The sequence below is a fragment of the Sceloporus undulatus genome, chromosome 5, assembly GCF_019175285.1.
Source record: "Sceloporus undulatus isolate JIND9_A2432 ecotype Alabama chromosome 5, SceUnd_v1.1, whole genome shotgun sequence".
Taxonomy (NCBI): Eukaryota; Metazoa; Chordata; class Lepidosauria; order Squamata; family Phrynosomatidae; genus Sceloporus; species Sceloporus undulatus.
In genome coordinates this window covers 129,314,650-129,341,620 of record NC_056526.1, presented here as the reverse complement: position 1 = coordinate 129,341,620, position 26,971 = coordinate 129,314,650, and the positions used below count along the sequence as shown (strand labels likewise).

General features: G+C 40.5%; 1 protein-coding gene across 2 annotated transcripts in view; it reads right to left on the bottom strand.

Annotated features, from left to right (window-relative positions):
- Window positions 1-624: 624 nt before the first annotated feature.
- IRF2 (interferon regulatory factor 2) overlaps window positions 625-26,971 on the bottom strand; it is a 61,256-nt gene continuing 34,909 nt past the window's right edge. For both annotated transcript variants that reach the window (XM_042468936.1, XM_042468935.1), the window contains 8 exons: window positions 21,689-21,781; window positions 20,980-21,079; window positions 19,046-19,222; window positions 17,152-17,198; window positions 13,493-13,607; window positions 12,230-12,394; window positions 7,782-7,828; window positions 625-2,028 (listed from right to left, as the gene is read on the bottom strand). In XM_042468936.1, coding sequence (XP_042324870.1) covers window positions 1,708-2,028; window positions 7,782-7,828; window positions 12,230-12,394; window positions 13,493-13,607; window positions 17,152-17,198; window positions 19,046-19,222; window positions 20,980-21,079; window positions 21,689-21,775 — 1,059 coding nt within the window. In that variant the 5' untranslated portion in view covers window positions 21,776-21,781 and the 3' untranslated portion in view covers window positions 625-1,707. The remainder of the gene's footprint in view (window positions 2,029-7,781; window positions 7,829-12,229; window positions 12,395-13,492; window positions 13,608-17,151; window positions 17,199-19,045; window positions 19,223-20,979; window positions 21,080-21,688; window positions 21,782-26,971) is intronic.

The window sequence follows — 26,971 nt, the reverse complement described above, 5'->3', positions numbered from 1 at the left end:
TAATATGGGTTTCTTAACCATCTTCAGAAACAGATACGAAAGCACGAAGTTTGAAACCTTTTATGCTCCCCTCCCTTTCAAGGTTGTGTAAAATTAAGGATACAAGGTTGCCTATTAGGCATAGAAATTGTATTTTCTTTTCTTTTTTGGCTCCTTTTTTAAAGCATAAATTGTTTTCCTCAGGGGATTTGAAAAACTGGGATAGAGAAGCTTTTTCATGCTTGAATTTTAAGTATTCATCTGAGGTTCTAGAAGGGAGCAAAACATTGTAAATCACATTTAACATGGATATGTATCATACAAGAGATCATGTTGAAAACAGTGGATGTGATTTTGCAAATGTTAAGTACTATGATAGTCCGCTGACTTCTATGGGGAAGTGCTGAGCATGTGCCACTTAAATCAAAAGGAATTAAAATATATTTTATTTGAGTTGGGTTGTCTGTTGTTTTAAGATCAGATTTTCATTGCTTTCTTCTGCCTCAATTCACACAACGTGTATCATTTCTTGGGAAAATAGCCAATCTTTTTCTTTCTCCCCAAGGGCAAACACTATCCTTTTTCACATTTGGAAGTCTTCTATAACAATCATTTTTTTAAAATCCCACAAATACAGACAACATATTTATTTTAAAATTTAACTATATATAATATTTATTATCAATCCACAGGATAGTTTGATTGCTACATAAAATTCATTAAAAGCTATTTCACCTTTACAAAATGTAAAAAGAGAGAGGGGGAGGGCATGAAGGGGGAGGGAGAGAGAGAGAGAGAGAGAGGAAATAAAATGTGCCACAAGAGAAAATAATTGCTGACAACCAAGATACTGAATTGTAAAATTATAAATTTGCTGTAGAAAAGATAAAAAACCTGAAATAATTATATTCACTTTAGATTTTTTTTACTTTGAATAAAATATTCCACTGTATAAAAAATAAAAAAGCTTACTCTGGTTAGAATTTGAGTATTTTTTCTCTCTTTTAAAACCTGGGAATTTGCATAATATATCTGTAATAGATTTTCTTCTATTGTACCACACAACTTTCAAGCATAGCAGATTAGACACATAAGACAAGCACTCTTAAAAACAATCTCTGAAATGTACATGGGAAGATTCTTGCCTTCCTATTTAATTCATTTTTCCATAGCCTAAGGCCACATTAGCCAGAACAGCCTTGGAAAAGAAGAGTTAGGAGCAGGAAGAATATCTTTTAAGTGTGCCATTATTTAGAGCAAGATAATGAAAGGCCTTTTCTGCAAGTGCTTTTTATTTTTAATAAGGTGCAAAAGCAGACTGCAATATTGCTAGTACTGCACTATGTACATATATTCACAATACATTCTGGAAAAAAATAATCCAGCTAGTTCACATTGTCTTCTTCCAATCCGAGGTTCTCATTTCCATGATGGCCTTGACTGCAAGATTAGCAGTGACTCCATTTACGGGTGTTGTTGGTCCTCTTGATGAAGTTCTGGAACATACTACTGCAGGCCTTCTTTCCCTGGGTTGTAACCTTGGGGTTCCAACTTGCTTCATGTCTGCATTCTGGAGTCCTGAGTTTGAAATGCTCCACTGCTGGAGGTTGGACAAAGTAATGTTCTGCATTAGGAAGGCTTTTTCCTTCGATTTGTTGAATGTACATTAGGTGAGTTCCTCAAAGCCACAACACAGAATTTTCTAAGAACCTAACAGTTCATCATGGCTCAACTGCTCTTGACTCGAGACTGAGTAATATCTGATGTTTTCTTGATGACACTTGCCCGATTTTCATGATCTGGCAGTCTGCTGCTGTAACTGGTGGAAGCCAAACACACTGTTTGTGAGAGGGGGAGCTCTGGGAAAGGAGGACACGAGCTGTTATAAGGCTGAAAGCAGCTTTCTTTTTTGATGGTGACCTGGAGGTCAGGTTTGTTAGAAGTCACAAAAGTAGCCATACTGGGAAGTGGGTAAGGGGAGTTCCTTGTCCCCAAGTTGCTATAATATTGTTTGCTGCCAATATTTTCCTTTCGCCATTGAACTTGACCCTGGAGAGAAGAGACAGTTTGTCAATTTTACTAACACTCTATATATTAGAACCTCTAATCAGGTGAATTCTTTTAAAATTATTTTTGGACCCCAAATTATGGTTAAGTTGGAAGAGGTGGTGGTAAGTGGCTCAGCCTAGTGCAGTTCTACTGTTGGGAAAAGGGAACTACAAGGACATCTGAGATAACTGGGAAGACAATGGATGTTTAGTTTTCCCAGCTGTGCAACTGGATAGTGGCGGAGGATGGATAGAGGATGCACCCAGGAATTGAAAAGGTAAATTAAGAGCTGGCAAGAGTGGCCAGCAGAATTACACTGTCAGAGATTTATGCTCTGGCAGTAACCAAAGTGCTTAATTTTGGCTAGGCTTTGCAGAAAATAAAGAATCTGTAGTCACCAAAACTAGTCATGAGATACAAATAAAAAGCAGCAATAGAAACTATAGTGAAAATACTTACACACAACACACACACACACACACTGGGTTTTCCTTCATGCAAGATGTGACTGAAGCCAGACAGAAATACTTTTTCATCTCAAAGGTAACAAATATGTAAGCATCTTTCTATCATGGTTAGTAGAACTTCCTGCCATTGTGTTCAACCACATGTGAACTCAGGAAATACAAAAGTGACAGCTTGTGACCAAGATATGACAAACAAACAAGCTGTAACTAATGCACACTCCCACTGTAGTTGTTATGTTATACACACAAAACGCTGGCCCCAGCTGCTTGTTCATTCAAGTTCCCAATGGTGAGGTTTAATTGCTTCAGTAAGACTTTACTGCCAACTTTCATAAGGCAATGAAATTTCATATACTATTATCCCATAGATTATCATAAATTGCAGTAATATTGTGTCTGAAGTATGAGGAGAAACAAGCTGAAGTAGAAAAAACATATTGCAGCAAAGCTATGCCTTGTGCAAGTATTCAAAAGCTGTTCTGGGCCCAAGAAAAGCACTGCTGAGTTCTCCATTGGGAGGCAAGAATAACAGACAGGCTTAAGTTTTGCTTGTCTCCAGTCATAAAGCAAGCCTTTGGGCAGTAGGACACATGAGCTAAGAAGGAGACCCGGTCCAGCAACACTGAAGGAAAGTACCAGCATTTGTTGCTGTTGTTGCGTGCCTTCAAGTACTTTTTGACTTATGACGACCCTATCATTCGGCTTTCTTAGTAAGTTTCTTCAAAGAGGGTTTGCCACTGCTATCTTGAAGCTGAGAGAACGTAACTTGCCCAAGGTCACCCAGTGGGTTTATATGGTTGAGCTGGGATTCGAACCCTGTTCTCCAGAGTCATAATCCAACACTCAAACCACTACACCACACTGGCTCTCTAGGTGCCAGCACCAAGTCTGAATATTTATAAAATTCAGAGACATATTCACAAACTCCAATCCGTCTGCAGTGGGTTGAACAGAGAAAATTACTTCCTGGCATGCTGCACATATTATAACACTGGTTAACACCCCAGCCTCATGAAGCTGCCTTTAGCCAGTTTATCCCATCTCCTTTCTGGCCCCCAGCCTGCACACACTACTTTCCAAAACTCTCTCCACCATTTGTATGGTTATCTATCAACCCTTGCCTTAGCCAACATCTTTCCACCTGCCTTTGCCCCTTAGTAACCATAGTTAAAACTGAACTTGTCACCTCATCACCATACCCACAAGTTTAGCATTTCTATGACTATTCATATAGTCTGATTATAAAAGTCCTTCCTGAGCAACACTTCATTCCATGCCTCTGAGAAAGAAGACCCAGTCTACAACAGCTTATGCTACAACTTCTCTCACACATCATAGTCTCTGAAAGTGGATGCTACCAACTTCTTTCTTTCAGTTAATCTCAAAGGTGCTACAAGATCCTTTTGCATTCTAAATAGTGAGACAAATTCTTCCCTTAAAACTGACACCAGGACCCTTACACTGTAGTGCAGAGATAGATTTTGAAGTGTTCATCATAGCCATGCCACCAAGAACAGATCAAAAGTGCAAACCACTATGTATTAACAAGCCAGTTCTTGCAGTTTTTATTTCTACCAGGAAGCAGAACTTTTCTAAAGCTAACTGGTCTTAATTGCCCTTTCAAGACAAAGCCGTCCCAGTATACTCTCATAACAATAGGAATAGCTCACAACAATATACAGTATTTCACTTTTCTCTTTCCACCTATGTTGAAGATTGCACCTAAATACAGAAGAAACAGGGGAACTGAGGAGGACAGCAGATGGTGCCATCACCCCGCTAATAATAACATCTTGGTACCATAAGCTTGGTTTCTCTATACTACTGCCAACTGATGATTTTGACAGCAGCAGCTGCTGCAACTCAGCCCAGTCAGCTAGGATAACCCAGCTAAACTAGAATATGAGGATTTGGATTGAGCTGGGAACAGTTTTAATGATTGTGGAGTGATGCGTTCATTAACTGAAGAAGGCTTTGTTGTTGCTGGAGCTGCACAAGAGCTGTGATACTTTCTAGATTGACTTTCTCTAATGAAAAGGTTTATTGTTGGGGCCTTCAGGTTTTTTCCAACTTATGGTGACCCTGAAGAGAACATATCACAGGGTGTTTTGGGGTTTTTTTTTAGTGTTGTTGTTTTTATTGGTTGCAAGATGTGTTCAGAGGGGTTTGCCACCTTTCCTCCGAGGCTGAGAGAATGTGACTGGCCCAAGGTTACCCAGTAGATTTCCATGGCTAAATGGAGATTTGAACTCTGCTCTCCCAGATTCATAGTGCAATGTTCCAACCACTATAACACACTAGCTCAATGGAAAGTATCTGCTGCCAAAGCTACTGCAAAGTCATCTCCTCCAGACTTTCTTGTGTACAAATACTTCCCTGCTGCACTGGAGATGGAACATGAATATGCCTCATGGTGGTTATTTTTTCAGTATTCTGCCTTATTGGTTCTGCATCATTCACCTGAAACAAAATTATTACAGCCATTGGCTGAACTCGACAGTTTCTTTCCTTACTTTTTACATATGCCACTAAGACTGGATGGTCCCCTGCACCTCCCAGGGGGCTGCTGCTGTTGGTGTGAATATACAAAGCTTGGAAACTTTACATTTTTCAGCTACAACTGTCAGAAAGTCTGAGAATTCTGAAAGTTATAGTCCAAAACTGCAAGTTTCAAAACTCTGTGAAAATACGCTGCCCAGTCTAAGCAATCATGAGGAAAGCTCATCTTTGCTCCAGGCTGCTCATTCCAGTGTGACGTAGGGGTTTGAATGGTAGATTATAACTCTGGAGACCAGGGTTTGATTCCCAGTTCAGCTATGAAACTCACAGGGTGACAACAAATCTTGCCAAGAAAACCTAACAATAGGATTGCCTTAGGGTTGCCATAGGTCGGAAATGACTTGAAAGTACACAAAAACAAAAACAAGCCCATGTAAACACAATTGTCACATTTCAACAGGCTCTTCGTATGCCAAAGCACCTTCTTTTCTCTTCTTCAAATTCCCCTGCTCTGCACTGTCCACATTTTGTGATTGGTCTGGTCTGTTGCTCTTGCTCATCAGTATTACACCTGGGGACTGGCAAAGTTTGGTTCTCTGGCTTCCCAACTTCCTTAACTGCCCCTTTTCTGCACCCCTCACAAAAGGTGAATGGCCTCTACTATAAGCTTCCAGGGAAACCTGTTCACCTTTTAAATTAGTTGCAATGTTTAATATTAAAACACACACATCTGTCTGTCTGTTTGTTTTAAATCAGAAGTGGACTTTCAGTTTCAGGCTATGCAGTCTCCACAGGATTTGGAGAGAATAAAGTGACCATCAGATCAGCCACAGTTGCCACATTGCACTGCATCATCTTTCTGCCCTATAATTTGGGGGCCAGCCAGGCCACATGCACATGCCTGTCAACCCTTCTGCACATGCCTGTCAACCCTTTATGGTCATCTTCTGAAGAATTGCTTGATATTCTTTTGTTTTCAAAGGTTTGATGGTCTAGGATATAGAAAAAGTCCTCCCCGGTAACAATGGCAAGACTCTGGAATTCCATTGTTTTTTCCAGCCTTTAACTAAAAGGTAAAGACCATGGTTTAATTAATGGTTTGAGCACTGGACTATAATTCTGGAGATCAGAGTTCAGTTACCCACTCAAGCATAAAAACTACTGGGTGACCTTGGGCAAATCACACTCTCTCAGCCTCAGAGGATGGCAATGCCAAACCCCCTCTGAAGAAACCTGTCATGAAAACCCTATGATAAGTTCACCCTAGGGTCACCATAAATCAAAAATGACTTGGAGGCACATAACAACAACACAAAGAAAACACCTTTTAGTTTCACTAGGTGTTTGGATTTTCCATTTTGCTTCTTCTCCCCCCCCCACCCCCGCCCCTTTGGTGCTACAATTGTTTTTATAGCTGCGCCAAGGTTTTGTTTAATGTATTTATTTGAATTCCTGGTTATTATTTGTCTTTTATGGCCGTGTTTTTAATTTAATCATACACTGTTTTCGTCTGCTGTGAGCTGCCCTGGAGACCTTTGTAGAAAAAGGGATAGAAATTCTTTAACAGTTAGAGATATATGTATGCAGGGCTAAAATGTGACCATTACACAGTGAATGTATTCTACTGATAGCAGTGGAAGTGGAGTTGTGCAGACAGTATGTTCCTCTGTGCCTTGTCTTTGCATGTTGTGATAGCTTCTTGTGCATCTCATGTATTTCACAATGGTACTTAGTCATTGACAAATGTTGCACAATATTGCTGTTCTGCATGGGGGTTGCATAGTGCTTGCATATCATAACTCCACATGCTATGGTGAGGAGATGTCTGGTACGTTAACATCCTCAAGGGAGGCCTTTCTCTTGACCCCATCACTGTTGGCACACCTATTAGATGAGGACATGTGAGATATGCTTTTCTGACAATTAAGGGTCTTTTAATGGGTGCTGCTGCATTTTATCCTTTTTGGTATGTTTTATAAATGTTACAAGTTGAGTCTCCCTTATCCAAAATGACTGGGACCAGAACTGTTTTAGATTTTGGTGTTTTTTTGGATTCTGAACTATTTACAAGTGCATAATGAAATATCTTGGAGATGGGACCCAAGTCTAAATTGAAATTCATTTATGTTTTGTATACACCTTATAAACATAGCCTGAAAGTAATTTCATATCCAATATGTTAAATAATTTTGTGCAGGAAATAAAGCTTGTGTACATTGAACAATCAGAAAGCCAAGGTGTTATTATTTCAGCCCCCAATATGGACAATTTTGGATTTGGGGGGGATTTTGGAGTTCTGGATATGTGAGAATTAACCTGTACAGTGCGCCCTTACTATTCATGGGGGATCCGTTCAGGACCCTCTCACAGACAGCAAAAAAGGCGGGACCTTAAGTTCTGTTCTTTTCAATGGGGGCATGCTCCCGCTCACACCACCACATGTGTACACGCCCATTGAAAAAGCCAGGGCTTGCCGTCTGCACAAGCCCGCAGTTAGTGCAGATGTCCTGTATACTGTTTTAAATTAGTAATCTTTTAATATGATAGTTTTTTGTTTTTTAACATTTGTATAATCAGCTTTTTAGTGATATTTTTTAACCGTGTTGTAAGCAACTTTGTCATAAGAAAGATGAGATATAAATTAAATAATTGAAATAAATTAGATAAAGGAACTACTGGTTATAATAATATAATACTGCTAAATTGAGGGAGAGCAAAAAGAAAGAAAGAAAGAAAGACAAGAAAAGAAAATAAAACCTTAGAGGTATTTTGTATTCTTTTGCTTACCCGTGCATTTTCTTCATCGCTGGGGATGCTATCTGTAGTTTCACTTTCTGTGGAACACAAGGAGAAGAAAAATATGAGTACTTCATACATTCAAAAACAGGGCTATACAGCCTCTTTGGACCTGACAGCTGCATCAAATATTGACTGGGGTGGGGCAGAGGCTGGACATGCTTCCCTGCACACACATATGCAAACAGACATGCATGCAAGGATGATGAAGCTTAACCTTTGCTACTGTCCACTGAACTCAAGCAATCACTGGGTTTTGGAGGAGAAAGCTTCCCCCCTTTTCTAGTGAATTCTGCCACTGAGATTACTGCTTGCAAATAACTGTCTAAGATATCAAGGAACAGATTCCTCTCATTAACTGAGTTGATCAGCTGGGCTGTGGGACCAGAGTGTGATATTTGTTTAGATTCTGGGGCTGCACAGGGAACAGCCAGGTGGCACAGTCTGTGAACCTCAGCTGTAAAGTTTTGCTTGCTTATTTTGCTGGGAGATAAGTACCGTATATACTCGACTATAAGTCGACCTCATGTATAAGTCGAGGGCAGGTTTTGGACCCAAAATTAATGATTTTGATATGACCCGTGGATAAGTCAAGGGTAAAATTTAGGGCCATGTAACTAAGGATGTAAAGGATGAAGCAAAAGAAAATGATGCCCAAGAACTTACAAAATTGCATCAGGCTTAACTGTCTGTGCTCACCCTAAAGGCTGGATGGATAAGAAGGGGGGGACCCAGTGCTACTAGGACAGACTGCACTCTTGCCATTCACCAGGGATGGTTCCTTTAAAAAAAGAGTTAAAGTACTGTACTTACACTGAACCATGGATAAGTTGACTCAATTTTTTTTGGGGGGGGGGGGTCAATGTTTTGACCAAAATTTCTTGACTTATACATGAGTATATACAGTAATGTGTTCTCTTATCCAGGAATGGAGTCTATGTCAGCCTTATGAGACTTAGTGCATAACCAGTTACTCAAGTGTGAAACCAGGTAGATAATTAATTAGAAGCCGCTACAAAAAGAGTGATGTAAAACCGTTACTATTTGAGGGTCAAAGGGGGGAATTTGCTATTACTGTCAGCCAGCTTCAAGGTCAGCAGCCTCTTTTCAACCCACAATCCCAGCTACTGCCTTGATCACACAACAGTGTCCTGTGCCACCAAGCAAAGCTATCAGTATCCACATTCAAGAAGCAATGAAACTTTTTTCACTTGATAATGTTTATCTAGACCTCTAGGCCTCAAGACCTTATTTTTAAGCAATGATATATTAACATCCTGATATACAGTATTCTTTCAGAACTCAGTTTTTGGTTGCAATACAGTACAGTTAACACTTTCACAATTTTTCTGCTCTATGCAATACATAATAGATTTTTCTACACAAGACGGACCTAAGATTCCTAGATGCAGCAGTACCACTAGAAGGCAGGAAAATTCTCTGTTCTTCCAAATGCCAAGCAAAAGCTTATTTATTCTCTGTTCCTCTCCCACACATATCAAGCTGCTTCATTCATTTGCACGTAAGCAGGTGTATTGGAATTTATCTGACCAAAAGCCAGCTCAAAGCTATTTCTCATAACAAGCCACTCACATAAACATTTTGCTCATGCCATCTTACACTATGTAAGGTTTAGCTGTGCATGGGACTTAAACCCATAAACACACTCACATGTACATAAAGCATTTTAACACTTCTACAATCACAGCCCCAATACAGTCTGAGAGGCCATATTGGAAAAATAAATTAAGACAAATGGTTGAGTGTATGTGAAGTGAACAGGGGATTGTGAACAGTCAATCTAGATCAGCTACTCAGTTATGTATGTGTAAGTAAGTAGCAGATCCTGACCTGAACAGTTCTGCCCCCAGCCAACCTTAACAGCCAGCAGTTAAATTGAGTGAAAGAGATCTGTTCAGCTTCCAATAGTGGGACAAGGAGGAGGATGCTTCTGGCCTCTTCCCACCTGTGAGCAAGGCTGTAGTAGGAAATTGCAACAAGGTTCCTGCTTCTGATTGTTGCAAACTTGCTTGATGGTGAAAGGCAACCTGAATGCCATCCTCCTTGCACCCCAAACAGCAGCAGAACATACCTCATTCAACTGTTGGAGCTGCTGGCTAGTAAAGTGGATTGGGGGTGTCATTTATGCAGTCATACAGTAAGACTACATAGGCTTACTGAAAACATGGCAGTTCTAGAGCTGTAACTCTAGGACAGGAATTCTGTTCCTGCAATACAGAATGGCATCCAGTATCTTTAGTGCTTTCAGCTGAATCCCTTGAGGGTTACATGATATAATAAAGCTTCACTTAGGAAAGAAGTCGTACTCAGCATAACATTTATATGAGACCTCGCAAGATCACAAAAAACCAATGCAGCCTAGAAGTGAGGCTTCTCATGCTCAACCCATAAGAACTTTTATCTCCTTTAGTTTTCTTGTGATCATTACAGTGGGCCCTTGATATCCACTGGGTTTTGGTTCAAGGACAAACAGCCCCCCTCCCCCATGGATACGAAAATCCATGGATGCTCAAGTCCCATTATATACAATGACATAGTAAAATGGTGTAACTTATATAAAATGGCAAAATCAAGGTTTGTTTTTTGGATTTTTTAAAATTTCAAGCCTTGGATGCAGAGGGCCAACTTACTAATTATTTGGCATATTTTCCTTCCAGAAACCTACCTATGCTTGTTATATTCCATGTCTACAAAACACCTTACCATACTAGACAGGGGTTGGAATTGGGGGTGGGGGGGAAATGATCAATAACCCTGAGGTTGGTAAAATGAGTGCCCTGCTTGAAGGGAGCAATTAGCTCACAGTTGTAAACAGCTTAGAGACTGCTCAGTGTGGTATGAAGCAGTATATAAATGAAGTTGCTATTGCTATTGGAGCACTTGAGTTTCACTTCCTTGGCTGAGTCCCTGTACTTTTTCCATATTATTTCCATTCTTTCTGAAATAAATCTGAAGTTCCCAAGGACTCTTCCTTGCTTTTTGGACAAAGCAGCTTCCTTAACCTGGCTCTCAATACATCTGGAAGGTACCAGGTTGAAGAAGGCTGGAATACACACTGCAAGCTAAAAATAGCATCTTCTTTCTTTCATGTTCTGCTAATCTGTGCTTGGGAGTTCAATTTCTTTTCAATTAAGTTAGGTCTCTCCTTAAGAATAAGTGTTGCAGCTTGGCTACACTTGCATCTGCCACTGTACAGTGGTGCCTCGGGTTACGAAAATAATTCGTTCCGTGGCCGCTTTCGTAACCCGAAAAGCCTTCGTAAGCCGAAATGCCATAGGCGCTAATGGGGAAAAAGCCGCGGCTCTGCCGCGGCTCCATTTAAAATAGCGCCGGAGTTTTTTCGTAACCCGAAAAAACTTTCGTAACCCGAAACAATAATTCCCTATGGGATTTTTTCGTATCCCGAAAAATTCATAACCTGGGTATTTCGTATCCCGAGGTACCACTGTAGTTAGTTGATCCACTATATCAATAGGTAAGCGTCCTTTACACTGGCTAAATAAGGCTGGTTTACCAGGGTCTAAAACACACTGCAGAAATAATCCAGTTTGAGGCTGCTTTAACTGCCCTGGCTTTGTGCTAGGGAATCCTGGAAATTGTAGTTTGTTGTGGCACCAGAGCTCTCTGTCAGAGAAGGCTAAATGTCTCACAAAACTACAGTTCCCATAATAATAATAATGATAATAATAATAATTATTATTATTACTATTATTATTATAATTATTATTATTCTGGGAACTGTAGTTTTGGTGCTTATTATTATTATTATTATTATTATTATTATTATTATTATTATTCTGGGAACTGTAGTTTTGGTGCTTATTATTATTATTATTATTATTATTCCACTTTTCTTCCACTACAGGGACTCAAGGTGGCTACATTCCCTAGCATTGAGTCAGGGCAGTAAAAACAGTCTCAGGCTGCATTTCTGCAGTGTATTTTGGACCCAGGTGTGACTTTTCCTGGATAAGGAATTGTTATTCTTGTTTGAGCAACATCTGGATTAGAGTATTGCAATACTCTCATTTGATCTAGTTTTTAATGTTTTATTCAGTTTCACTAGTCACAGTAAAAGGATGTGGAGTGTATATGTATGTCTGTGTGTACAGAATAGTAACTATTTTAACCTTTCAAATTTAGCTTTCATCCTATTTAGAAATTACCTGTCTACTAATTTTACTGGAGATACATGTTAAGGGTACATTCAATTTTAATTCACATTTCTGTTTCAATATATTAAGTAAGATTAGCTCTATTGTTGCTTAGCTGGAAAAAGAACCTGTGTTCATCCTTTCACTGTAAGCACAAACAAAATCTCTAAATATCCTAAAACAGATAAGATATGCACCTCCCAATGTTTTAGATATTGCTTCTACTTCAACCATGGTGACAAGTTCTATTACAAGGTTGCTTACCTGCATAGGATGAAACTGGGGAGATTTGTAGTGGGTACAGTTGACTCATACTGCTGGGCTGATCATCACACTCTGTTGTCACTTCCACTACCTGGCAAACATCTGGAGGATTGGGAACTATCATATGATCCCCAGGACCAACCTCAAAGTGTGCATCTCCTACAACTTTGTATGATAATAAACAAGAATAATGATTGTCAAATTAAGCAAAAACTTTACTATATACATTGCTCCCTATTTTTGGGAAGGATCAGTACTTCCTTCATAAAATGCACAGCAATGTATCTGCAGTATGACTGCAAACTGTCTCAACTGCTATCAAATTTTGAAAACCTGGTTAAAAGAGACTCTGGCGTTATGAAGAAATGATGGTTATGCTAACTGTGTTTATCATTTTTATAGTGCTATGAGGAAGTCAACAGGTGACTTGCAGGCACATAAACACACACAATAGGAAAATGATGGGGAAAGTCCCAAGACAGAATTTTGATATCATTTGCCAGAAACGATCATATGTACATTGGGTACTTCACATGTCAAATCCAAAACATACCTTCCTTCCTTGATAATGGATCATCAAAATGAATGACCTTGTATATAACTACAAGCGTGGTTGGAGTCTTGTTGGTGACTTATACCAGCACAAATGCCGACATGCTACCAACTATACTTCTAGAGGATGCAGAAAGTACAAGGCATGGCTGCCCACTTTGTGATCAGTTGTGCCATGGTGCCCTACTTTATAAACCCAGTGTAGCATAATTCCAACATACTGGTAGCTAAGATGGAGTCATGCTACACTGCTGAACAGAATCTTAGCCTCAGAAGCCATAAAAATCCTTCCATCTCATCTTCCATATAATCAGGACAACTTTTCTAACTGAATGTTGTCAAAGTTGCTGTTCTAATTTTCACCGATGACAAAGGGGGAAGATCCAGGCTTATGTTTAGGGAGTGGACCTACTGTGACATAAAACTATCCACAACAAAGTTGTCCCACTGATTTTAGTCAGCCTATTCTAAACATAAGCCAAGCTGGATCCAACCCACAGGTTACTATCACGATACGTTTTAGGTAGACAAACAGTTAAATCTTCAGCTTGCAGTTGTGCCATCTACCTTTTATCAGAGCTCCGCACTAAACCTGTTGTTATAATAATTTCATCATGTTACTGGCAATATAGAGATGCTAAGCTGTAAATACCAAAGCTAGTGCTGTAGAAGTTTGCCAACCATGAAAAGGAATGTGCTGGAACTGCTTACCTACAATGTTTATTGTACTGTCGACTTCAGATTTTATTGTGGAAGATAAGCAGTAATTAGAAAAACCTTGACTTATTCCATTACTCAGTTCATAAGATGACTCCTCTGGTTCTTGCTAGAAAGAAAACATTGGGGATAGTGTCAGGATTGTAGAGAAGGAGAGATGACCAACTATTTTTTTCATGCCATGACCATGCTTTTTCATGCTTAACCCTGTCCCCTGCCTTACAGTCTCATAAAGTCTTTTTTGCCATGACCTAAGTAGCTGGATGACACTGAGATGGCAACTCAACCCAGCATTTCATAAATCTCATTAGTATACATAAAAGCAAGGGGCGAGGTTTATATAGTGCCTTCCAAGAAATATTAATGTGTGGTTTGTAATGAAAAATTAACATCAAGGGTCACAAAAATGAAGAACTGCCACAAATGTTTCTTTTTATTAAATACAGTTGGCCCTCCACTTTCATGGGGTGTAGTGATGCAGGAGCCCTGCGAAAGTGAAAAAAGTGTGAATATCATAAGCCCCCTCAAACATGCATGCTACAGACTCCAATAATTAACACCAGCCCATCACTCACTTTTGCCAGCGCAATGCCTCAACCATATTTCAAACCCATTCCTAGCCTTTGACCTCCTCACCCACTCTTCTTCCTCCCAATACTCTTTCTCTCAATCTCCTGTTCTCCCAACAGCACCGAACTCTCACTTGCTTTCCCTCCTCTGAATCAATCAAAATAAGGGTGAGGTATGCGTGGAGACAGGAAAGAAGGCTGAGGGATTTTAAACCTGGCTGAGGTGTGATGCAGGCAAGACTGGCAAAGCTGCAAATACGGAGAGCCTACTATACTCAGAACAGATTACAACCACTCCTCCTTTCTCATGGACTTGAGGTCCATGGTCTTGAATATTCACAGAGAGGTGACCTCCATTATTTTCAATGGGGTGCACCCTGCACATGCTCGTGGGCACACACCCCATTCAAACCTATGGGCTTGAATATTGGTGAGTCTCTGTTTTGGGGGGTGGGGGTGGTTCGGAACGGATCCCCTGCAAAAACTGAGGGCCAACTGTACATTCATGAACACTGAAGTGCAATGAACACAGAATGCATGATCACAGTTCCACTCCACAGATTAAACTTATCTATGTCTCTTTGGGCATAAGCTTAATTGCAAAAGTATCTGAACCTTTTACCCCAGAAATGTCTTTTAATATCATATATTCTCACAGAAAAGAAGATGCAAACTAACTACCAGCAAAAAGAACTGAGAACCCTGTTTAGCTAGAAATATTTGTTTTCCACTTCAGTGCTGGATTTACTTAGCTCTTATGTTTCACATTTGGACAAAGATGGAAAAGACTAGAATTAATGTTTACTTCATTTATGGTTTCCACTAACTGAGAAGCAACTGTCATTTCTAGTAAATTATATATTGCAATCCTGTGGTACTTTTTCTGGACCCTTGGGCTTCCTAAGAAATTCAGCTTTCATTTTTAAAAAGCAATTTGCTTATTTATTTGTTTTATACAAAAAGCAAAATGTGACTATGTATTCTGGTGTTCATATACTACCCAGAGTGTCTACCATTTAAACTAACCATAAAACCAAATACTTAATTCTGTCAAGAACAACAACAAAAACCACAGTATAATAAAGAAAGAGACACAGATAGAGCAAATAGAGCAGTCATTAGATAAAAGCTTATCTATCCAATAAAATTCCTGACTAAACTAGAACGCTTTTTGTCACATGGCAAAACACCATAGGAGTTTTCTATTCCTTGAAAGCATGTGGGAAATTGGGTGGAGGTAGGAAGATTCAAAAAGGCCATAAAAATCCTAAAGTTACCAGGTCCTATCTGATCTTGGAAGCTAAGCAGGAAGCTGATTAGTACTTGGATGGAAGACCACCAACCCATGCAAGGCTATGTTTTAGAGGAAAGAAATGGCAAAACCACCTGTGAGTATTCCTTGTCCAAGAAACCCCTATGAAATTCATGGGTTATCATATGTCGACAGGCAAATTGAAGGCACATACACAGGAAGATTCAATGGCATGCATCACTTCTTGCTCAAAGCAGTAAAAGCAAAACATAACAACAAAATGTGGAATGTACATGAAGTTAGGCAAGAATCCTGATGAACATCAACAATACACAAAGTCCACTAAGCAACATTTCCCATAGTTATCTCACACTGCATGCATTCCTCTTTGTGCCATAAACTCTTGGGACAGAAGAACGCACATCAGTAATCACAATATGATTATCTGTATTGACCTGTTATCTACACTAATGTGTAACACATAACAGTACCTCATTTTTATCTTAAGTAAGGTGTGGGCAAGCCTGAATTTTGCTCCCCCTTCCTCAGACCCAGACTTTGCTGTTGCCAGGTTTTGGAGACAAATCACATCACTGAATTTCAGTGGCAATGAAGAAAAGTCACTAAAACAATTTAAGCAAAACAGTTGAAAGGGGGAAACCCTGGGGGCCCAAAATAGTTTAGCCAGTAATGTAGCACACTGGGAATGCTCCAGTTGCACTGGGGAGGGATAAACCTCTGCTTTCATACAGCACTACCAATGAGAATCTCTCATTTCCCCTCTCCCATAACATACAATGCATACTCACAAATACAGTAAAACAGAGACATGGCTATACCATTCCACATAACTTCACAGACCTTAATTCAATTAGAATAATACAATCATAGAGTTGGTAGAAACCACAAGGACCAACCAGTCCAACCCCTTGCCATGCAGGAATACACAATCAAAGTACTCCCAAAAGATGACCTACTGTTGAACAGGTCTTACCATCAGGAAGTTCTTTATAATGTTTAGGTGGAATCTCTTTTCCAGTTTGAATCCATTGCTCTATGTCCTAGTCACTGGAGCAGCAGAAAACAAGCTTGCTCCATCCTCATTATGATATCCTTTCAAATATTTAAACATCGGGCCCTGAACCCGACGCCAAAATAAAGCTGTTGGGTCACTTTGGAGGTTGCTGTTTAAAGGATGCATGCATCCTAAGAGGCCAGAAGCTGTGCCAAAGCCATGCTCCAGTCCTAAGTACTGGAGCGCAGCTTTGGCACAGCTTCTGGCCTCTTAGGATGCATGCATCCTTTAAACAGCATACCTCCAAAGTGACCTGAAGCAATTTTATTTTGGCCTGTCTGTTCAGGCATAGCTATCATGACACCTCTTACTCTTCACTTCCTCAGGCTCCCTAAGTTGCTCCTCATAGGATATGGTTTCCAGTCCTTTTACCACATTGGTCACCCTCCTCTGGACATGTTCCAGTTTGTCTTGAATTGTGGTACCCAAAACTGGACACAGTATTGCAGGTGAGGATCAGTCCTGGTTACAGTAAATCCATTTAATCAATGAAATTTAGATAACTGTTGATTAGGAAGTTACTCTTGAGGTGGATCAACTCTAGTTAGAACTAATAACTGGCTTCAGTCCATAATATGTAGTTTAGCCCTTTGATATAAAGTTCTTAGCTGAGTAGGGCTGCTGTTATAATGGCATCAAGTCCTTCTTTAGCATGCTCTAACAGAAACATATTGGCTGATACTAGTACTTGCAAAGGTTCCCATTAGCTTCTAGCCAAAAATTGTAATGCCTTTGTCCATGAAATGAAACTAATTACCTTAATTTGTTTCACCTTGTCTTCCTTGTCTGGCTTCGGTTTCTTTCCTGTAGACATGGAAGGAAATTATTTCCTTACAGACAAGCCAATTCTGCTTAATGCTAGCACAAAACCAGCATCTCCAAATATCAGAAAACCATTTATTGTCATAATCATTTCAGTATTATTTGAAATAATCTAACCATTCAACATACTGATATTAAGTAAAACTCTACAGCAGCAATGGTTGCTATTTACTTCATTAAACCCAGCAACATAAATGAGGAGCTATGGAGTAGATGTTTCAATAAATCATGTACAGTTGGTCTTCCACATTTGCAGCTTTGATAAATATGTTCTCTCTAGGAATCTCTAGGTCCTCCAGCACAACTCTGCCAGAAGTTGACCATAAGGTTGCACTGAAGAATCTAGAAGTTTCAGCAGAAAACACTTCTCTGGGCATTTGTAGGTGATCCAGCATGATTCTATGATCAACCTCTGGCAGATGTTGACCACAGTGTTGCACTGGAGGACCTAAACATTCCTAGAGAGGTGTTCTCTCAAGTAAAAAGAATAGTGCTTTTTTATTTGTGGTTTCTCCACATTCATGGGGTTCCTACACCTTTAACCCCAGCCAATGTGGAGGGACCACTGTATATGTATTTGTTGTGGCTTTTGGTTAGCATGCACACGCACACACACAACCTCATTGAACTGAACGGGAAAAAAATAAGTGTCCAAAATTAAAATACTGCATATACTCATGTACAGGTCTAGAAATTTTAGTTAAAAAAAGGACCCAAAAAAACTGAGTCAATTTATCCACGGGCCAATATAAGTACTGCACTTTAACTCTTATTTAAAAAATGAACTATTCCGTGGTGAAAGGCAAAAGTGAAATCTGTCCTGGAAGCACCTGACCCACCTCTAGTCTCTCATTCATTCATACTTTAGTGTGAGCACAAACAGTTATGCCTGCTAGAATCTTGTAAATTCTTTGGCAGTGTTTTCCTTGCTCCATCCTTTAGATTCTTTCGTACATGCCCATAAGTTTTACCCTCGACTTATCCATGGGTCATATCAAAATCCATAATTTTGGCCCCAAAAATTGGACAACTATACATGAGGTTGACTTATAGTTGAGTATATACAGTAAGTAGAGGCTGGATGTGTGTATGAGAGAGGGAGAGACAGTGAAAGCGCCCACACAAGAGAGCAAGTATATAGTTAAGTATATACAGTAAGTGCAAGAAGAGCCACAGACCACTACTCCTTTTCTGCTTCTCACTTCCTGGGACCATTTAGCAAAACACAATGCTTCATCATTATTCCATACATTTCTCTGTCCATGCTTTATATCACTGGCACAAAAGACCGCCAAAATACATGCCAAACCATTTGTCCATCTTGTCCACTGTTGTCTACACTGACTGACATTGGCTCAATTTTGAGCAGGATTCTTTTCACACTGCCTGTTAATTGAATGTTTTTTTCTTAAACTGGGAGATGCCAGGAATAGAACCTGGGACTACCCACATGTAGAGCATATTCCCCTCCGCTGAGCTACGTCTTCTCATTTGTTCCTCTTCTCACTGGCCATAGGTAGGGTAAAAAGCAGCATCATGTGGAGCACTTGGCGGAAAAAACAGGGCTAGTATCATCATTCAGCTGACAGCAATTGCTTCTTGCCTCAGCTCAAACATGATGTACTAATACATGATGCAATGTATTATTATTACAGACAATTTTACAGACCATTTGTGCCTACCACAAAGGGAAACAACTGCCGATTCATCTGTAACTAATCCATTCTTGATACAACATGAACAGCAGTGGTTCAAAGCACAGTTCTCTGATTTTCAGAATAACAGCTTCCATCACTAAATGATTGGTCAAGCCCACAACGTTCATCTACCTTTTTTAGAAGGCCTCTCAGATAAAGGCAACATTCGGTATACCCTGAATGCATTGTTTCCTTTCTTAATGCTTTTGTCTTTGACTTCTTCAATATCAGGTAAGGAATTCATTGCACATCGGAAATTTGCTTTCCATGTCTTTGGATCTGCTTTGTCAACTCCTGGCTGGTACTTCCCTAAGAAAAAAAGAGGAAAGTACTTGTAAAATTGGTCTTTGTCACTGAGTTAATGAAAATTCTCTTGTAAGAACAGTTTAATACCAAGACTTAATTTCATTATGAGGAAGGAAAGGTACTGGAAGGCAAGTCTATGAAAAGAAAAGAACTGTGAAGAGCGGACACCTCTGGATGATGGAAACATAAAAGCTTATGAGAAACACTATTTGCCAAGACTGCAAATCCAACTGAGCAGGGTGGCTTTAGCAGGGTGGCTAAAATGTGGCTCTTCAAATGCTGTAGGACTGCAACTCTCAGCATTCCTCACTACTAGTTAGTAGATAAGAGCTACTATGCAAAAGCTTCTGGAGGACTGCACTCTCCCCACCTTTGATGTATGTTATCACTGCACAAAATGAATCCTTCCTTGTCATTTATTTTTAATATTACTGAATATCATTCCCATATGTAAGACCGCTTGGAGCAATTTGAGTGTGAAATGAAGTGATCACCAGTCAATTGAAGATGTCATTGTCTAATTGTCTAATACTCAAACTCTGAGCTAGAGAAATGAGCCTTCAGTTGAGTTCACATCGTGGCTACAGCTCACAAAATCCTGAGTCTGGGTGTCCTCAGTGGATTTTCTTCAAAAACAATTCTGCAATCTTCCAATGCCAAACAGACAACACAATACAATTCAAAATCTGGGATCTATGGTATCATGCCTACAAAGCAGAATACTGTAGCCCTCCATGTCAAATCTTCACAATTTGACTTGAGAATTTTATAATTCATTTATTTGGTTTTAACGCTGCCTTTCTCCCAGAACGGAGACTCAAAATGGCTCAAAACAAACATATGGGAATGTATTCAGTTATATCACCACGTGGATGAAAGCCTCATTGTGCTAGTGGTTGCATGTTTTCAGAATCAATGCAAGGATGTTACCACTTACGGTTATATTGAGGAAGCAGTTGTGCAAAGCAATTACAAAACAACCTGTGGAATCTCTTCTCTCTGTGTATCTCTTGCACATTTTTTTGTGCAAAGCAATCCCACAACAAGCTGTCAGTTGCGTCACTAGGTGGATGGAGGGATTTAGCCCAGTCGGGCCCTCCTCCTGCTGCAGGGTGAGAACGGGCAAGCACCCCCTCCAGGCTTTGCCAAAGGAAGAAGCTGCCACCACGGCAAAGGAAAAGGGTAAGTGTGTCCTTTTGGCTGCCACTGTCACACGCCCCAGCACCTCCCTGTACCAGGTGACATCAGGCATGCCATTGCTAGTTGTCCAATTGCTATGGTGTAATCTAGAAGAACAACTGTGCTAGTAAGAATTTTTCACTCCACAGATACTAAATTGGATTTTAGGTCAACAACAATAGTACACATAGTTTTATTAAACTGTAATTAAACACATAATTAAACTATATTATTAAAACAGGCTCTTCATACTGTGAATGATGTGCCCAACAACTTGTTCAACTGTAGTCCATCTTTATCTATAAAATCAGTAATGACCCGCAAGGCACATAAACAACTCTGGCTCATAGGGCTTCACTAGTCATTTGAACAGGGAAGACAGCTCCATGAAGGCAAAAGAATGTGTGTCTGGATTTACTTCCTCTGGTTTACCGAATAGGGGAAGTAGTGCTTGTAGCTGTAACAGCCCATGTGCTAACTGCACTTCTCATCAGACATCCATCAGGGTGATCACATGGGAAAGCAAAATAGAAAATGCTATTACTAAGTACATTTGCCTAATACAAATGAGCTTCTTTTACCTGTGTGAATGGCCCAATTCCTGAACAAGGGAGCATCTTTTTCAACGTCCCACCCGTGGCGTGCAGCATGCATCCATGGAATCTGAAAAATTTTCTTTTCCTGAAAAACAGAAACAAACAGGAAATGAATGCAAACAACAATTAACACAGAAATTGTCTTCAGATTTTTTTATTTTACAAAATAGACTCCAGCTGTACCTTCTGTGCATTTTTTTTTCTGTCACATGCTTGCTTTCTGGCTCATCTTTCCCCTTAAAATACCAAGTCAATGACTAAACAGCAGTAATTAAAACAGTTACTGACAGTAAAGAAAAACACTAAAAAGTGTATATACTTGTTTTGCAAAATTTGTTTCCAATATTTAAAAAATATTCTAAACTACTATTGGATGGGAAAACTGTCATTTCAGTAAATGAATTTCAGCATGTGTTGGTTATCATGGAAGCAACATTTGCTGAAAGCCCCACACAACTATCAAAGGGACAAGAGCCCTGCCCTTTATTCCACCAGGCAACTCTATCCTCCCCTGTTCACATTCCTGGCTGGCAGAAAGTTCTTTATGGTTACATCTGAAACAGAGAACTGACTTGCACTTGCCCAGCAAACCGGGATTATAAGTACAGAAGTCATTCCCCACAGCACCAAGCTAGTAGAGATTAAAAAAACTGTTTTATTTTTATCACTGTTTAAAGATGCAGACAGGCCTTACCTCATTTAGCCATTTCAGACCTGGTATCTTGTTTGAATTTATTTGTTCTTCTAGCCATGGCCGCATTCGCATTCTTTCCACCGGCATTGTTTCCTTTGCAAGAAGAGAAAGCATTGATAAATTATTCTAAAAGCCAGGTAATGTTTCTTTTTTATTGTATTTTATTATATATAATATTATTATATTATATGTTTCTGTATACAAAAGTGAAATTAACTCAGTACAAATAAAAACTAATGAACAAGTTACATGCAACCTTTATGGGCTAGATCTGAAAATGATACTACTGTACTTAAAACACACCCATTAAAAATGATGGCATTTAAGTTTGTCATGACTCACTTAAATCCCATTTGTTTCCATATGTCTGCTCTATGTATGATTAAGTTTCATTCCAACCCTGACAGTTTGGGCAACAAAGGTCCTATCATTGGTGAACCATAGTCCAAGCAGGGAAGGGAGCATCAAGCCTCACCCTGGAATTTTGGGATGACACGCTCCCCATTCTGACCACAAGCCACCCCAGGTCCTGTTCGTTCACAGAATAGGTTCAACAATGATTGTATATTCATGGGTCAGAATCTGGGAGCAGCCTGGAGTATTCTGGGCCCAAAGCTGCCCTGTTGTTCCTGTTACCTGGCAGTCTAGAGCAATGGTGGATGGTTATTGGTACGTGTCCTGCTGTGCCACCTGCCGCACAAGTTGCTCCATCTGAAGCCAAAAATGACACACCCAGTGTCAGATCACATGGCTGGGTGCCTCATTCTGACCTCAGGGAGACTCACAGTGGGCAGCACAGTGGGACATGTTGCAAACAGCTGCCCACTGTCACTCTGGAGCAAAATATGACGTTTTAGAATTCAGTTTCAGAGGGATATCCTGCAGGTTGAAGTGGCGAATAGGACAGATATCATCTGGAAAGTTTGCACCAGAACTGGGCCCTGCATCATCTGGACTACCCACGGTTAGGCAGAGGGAAGATGTGGCATTTGGCCTGTGCAGACACAGCTGATAATAGTAGCAATGGAGGTCTTCTTCCCAGCTGACCTAAAGTTTGGAAAATTCATTTTTGGATTACACATACCCTACTAGAATCCCCTACTAGTATGCCTTGGCAATTCCTTGAAATTGCCAGTGGTTGTCACTATATTATCATCTTAAGAAAGTGCTCGTATCAAAATTAAAAGTTGATATCAGTCTCACTGAGACCAGTAGGAGAGATAAGCAAGACCTTTGCCTACTTTAGGTGCACAAAGATTTGGGTAAATCACTTTAAGCTCAGGGTAACCATGTATTCATGTGCACTTTTAACTGGAGTTGCCCCACTGAACTCAGTTGGAGTTCCTTCTCAGTAGACATCGAAAAGATCAGGTTGTGGTGTACCTTACACTTTGGCTGAGTTATGCACACCTATTTTTATTTGCTTTTTATACTTTATGCAAGGCTGAAATCATACATTAGCTATCACATACTGTAACAGTGACCAATGAACAAATAATGCCACGAAGTTAATTATGAGCCTGCAATATAGTATGTCAATAAAATGAAGCTGATGTAATCTTAGACACCACATATTACATGTTTTCATGAATCAGGAATGCCGTATCCCCCTAAATGGGTGTTATTAGGCATCAAGTAGAATGTTATACTACGCTGGGCTGAATATAGAAGTGACTTCAGGCCAAATCAACAAATCCAAGTAGGATTCAGGTCATTAGCATTACAAGAGCTAGAAAAGCTTCTTGAGAATGAAATTTTATGTGCTTTTTTGCTCAGTCAAAAGAATGGTAAAAGTAAACCAGTAATTATGGCATCGTTCTCAAGAAAGAGAGAGAAAAGAAAGAATAACAGTGTTTCCTATGAACAGATTTTGGGGGCTTACGATGGTATATACTGTACTATTTGAACCCTATCAGATAGTTTACCATAAGCATTTCAAATTATTAGATGACTAGTTTAAGACCCTGGGGAGAAATCTTAATTTTCAGGAGAACATTTGTACTTTGTACAAAACTCCCAGCAACATGTGCTCTTAGTGTCATTTTACAAATCTCTAAATATATTTACCATTTCCTTTTGAATTCTTGGAGCATATGAGGTATGAGTGACACATTGTGGAGCCAAAATCTCCCGGTTTTCCATCAGCTGTGGCCCTATCTGCATGGACCCCTGGATACACCAGGGGTAGCCCAGAGTATCCTGGCCTGGCCTCTCACCATTACTTGGTTCCCTGTTCTCGCACCATGATGGCTGTCTGCATGGGCATTTCACTGAGCTGCCTGGTGCTTCTGCCACTGCAGGTCACTTGCTCTGAAGACAAAACAGAGCCCCCAGCCATGCGAACACTGCTGGGCATCTCGTTCTGACCTCAGAAACTAGCACCCTGCAATGGCAGCAGATTCATCCTGGGTGACTCAGTGGGATACCCATGCAAACAGTCATTCCCATATGGGAACAGGGGGCCAGGTAATGAGGAGAGAGCAGGGTTGCTCCATGACCACAATACTCCCAGAAGATTCGAAGTAAGAAACAATTTTTTAAAATGCAGTTTAAGGGTGTTATCCCTGGTTCTGGTGCTGAATGTACTGGACTTCATCTCAATTGTTTGCATCAGAACTGGGGTTTGGGCCATGCATGGTCCAAATAGGACAACACCAGAATGGGTGCAAAACAGGCCTTTTGCCCTATGCAGAGAAGGCCATAATCTCCAAGTAGGGCTGAGAAAAATCTAGTATAAAAATCCTGGAGAGGCACTGCTGCTCTGTGTTAATGACAAATCTAGAAAGATTGGTCTAACTTAGGCTTGCCATAACCCGGCTGCAACCGGGAACTTCCTGATTTTGGGGGCCCGGGGCCCCTCCCGGCACGGGTGCAGCCCCAAAACCGGGAGCCCCCCGGTTGCAACCTGGGTTGCTGTGCCCCTGGCAGGCCTCGCTGCCTTCCTCCTCCACCTCGGGGAGGCGGGGAGGAAGAAAAGGGCAGCGAGGCTTGCCTGGGGGGCAGGAGGCGAAGCTGGAGGCAGTGCCACCCTGCACACCCGTGCCACCCTCCTCCTCCGCCCCTCTCCCCCAGGCTGCACGGAGGAGGCGAAGGTGGAAGGAGGCAGCATCTCCTCCGCGCAGGGAGGAGGAGAGGAGGCGGGGGAAGGTGGCGTGGGCGCGCGGGGAGGCGGGGGATTCCCCTGGGATCCCCCCCCCAACGAGGACCTGGCTGGGGCTTGGAGGACGCTGCCTGCCAAGCCTCAGCCAGGACCTGGATGGGGCTCCGCGATGGCGAAGTCCTCCAGGCCTGGCTGGGGCTTGGAGGACGCTTCCTCCCAAGCCCTAGCTAGGCCCTGGATGGGGCTCCGCGATGGCGGAGTCCTCCAGGCCTGGCTGGGGCTTGGAGGACGCTTCCTCCCAAGTCCTAGCTAGGCCCTGGATGGGGCTCCGTGATGGCGGAGTCCTCCAATGCCTCACTGGGGCTTGGGAGACGCTGTCTCCCAGACCCCAGCGAGGCCTTGGACAAGGTTTAAAAATGTAGGACTTTTTTTTTTTTAATTTCCTGGCCAGTAAAAAAAAAAAAGAAGAAGAAGAAGAAGAAGAAGAAGGAAAAAGTCCTACATTTTAAAACCATGTCCTACATTTCTCCCGTTTTGGAGGTCCCCAGGGATGGCAACCCTAATATAACTCACTGTAAGGCAGCTTTCTAGGCTCGTATGAAGATAAAGCATTTCCAAGTCTGTGTTCCTATATTTTCACCAGCAATAAAACCAGCAATGCTAGGAATGATTATTGGCTTTCTGTTCCTGCTGGATATTGGGGCTCAAATGGAAATACATATACTGCAGAGCACTAAAAATTGTGGTAGTGGTAGGGGCAGTAAAAAAAGAAAAATAGAGTGAAACACTATAGAGCTAGGGACAATTATAGCACCATGATTCCACTTTAACTACAATGGCAACATCCTAGGAAATCCTGGGATTTACAGTTTAGGAAGGGGTATTTAGAATTCTCAGTCAGAGAACTCTAGCGCCTCACCAAACTGCCACCCTACCCCATAGGATTCTATAGGATGCAACCACGGCAATTGAAGGTGAATCATACTGTTTTAATTGTGTAGTGTGAAAGGGCACACAGTCACACTAATTATTCCATTGACCTAAGAGGAAGAAAGATAAAAGGAAAAACTGAGAGTTAAAAGACTTTTTAAAAATGTTCAACCAACAGAATTATAGAGTATCATCTTCACAGGTCAGAACCTTGATTCTAATAAATATAATATAAATCACAATGTACTTGTGTTATAACCTGGTATCCATAATTCCACTCAACAGTTTGCCAGGTGCACATGTCCCTGGATATCTAACTATCTCAAACAACTTTAATATTACAGTTTGGAGAAGGAAAGTAACATATATTTCAAGAGAGTTAAATCTAGCTCTACTTGAGTGAAAATTTGCATATAATAAGAAGCAAACATAACTCTTGGGAGTTTTTTTATTTGTTCCCAAGCCATAGTGCAAATCAGAGAAAATACTGCCTCTCCCTGTAGCCTTCTGTATATACCAGAAATTTGTTTTGGGGGGGCGGGGGGGGGTTGGAGTGTGTTGCTAGTGTCAGACTAGTAAACTAAACCAGCATTTGTGGAACCTGGCTTCCAGTAACCAAGAATAGAAAGCTATAACAACAACAACAACAACAACAACAACAACAACAACAACAACCACCTTAATTTATCGTGTCCAGAAATCAAATGAAGTCCCATTGGATATTTCTTTTAGAATAACCTTTCTTTTCCTTCTGTATCATACAAGCAACTTCTCAATTTATGTAGAATATAGATGGGGTATGCCTCAGCTACAACAGTTTATCATGACCATTGCAACTAACATGTTAATATTACGTGTGCAAGAATATGAGGTCATGCCCCTATTGATATCTATCTAGCCTGAGTATGGAGATCATTGATATGACACTGCTAATACACATTCTAGACATTAAAGGCAAGAAGCTACAACATAGTACTGGGAATCTATTTTCAGTGGTATTTTTGTGTATGTCGCTTTTGCGCTAGAACTTCTTAAATCTTGTTGATATGTATGTCAACACCATTTATAAGACCAGGTTTCACACATCTCTCTATGATGCTGTGAACTCTGTATGAATGAGTACTTATATTATTAAGTATTTAAATTGTATGATTATCCTTTCCACACAATTTGTCTCTCATGTATCCATATCAACCATAACATATCTAACTCATAACATAACATAAACCAAACAATTAATGCAAATGTGAACC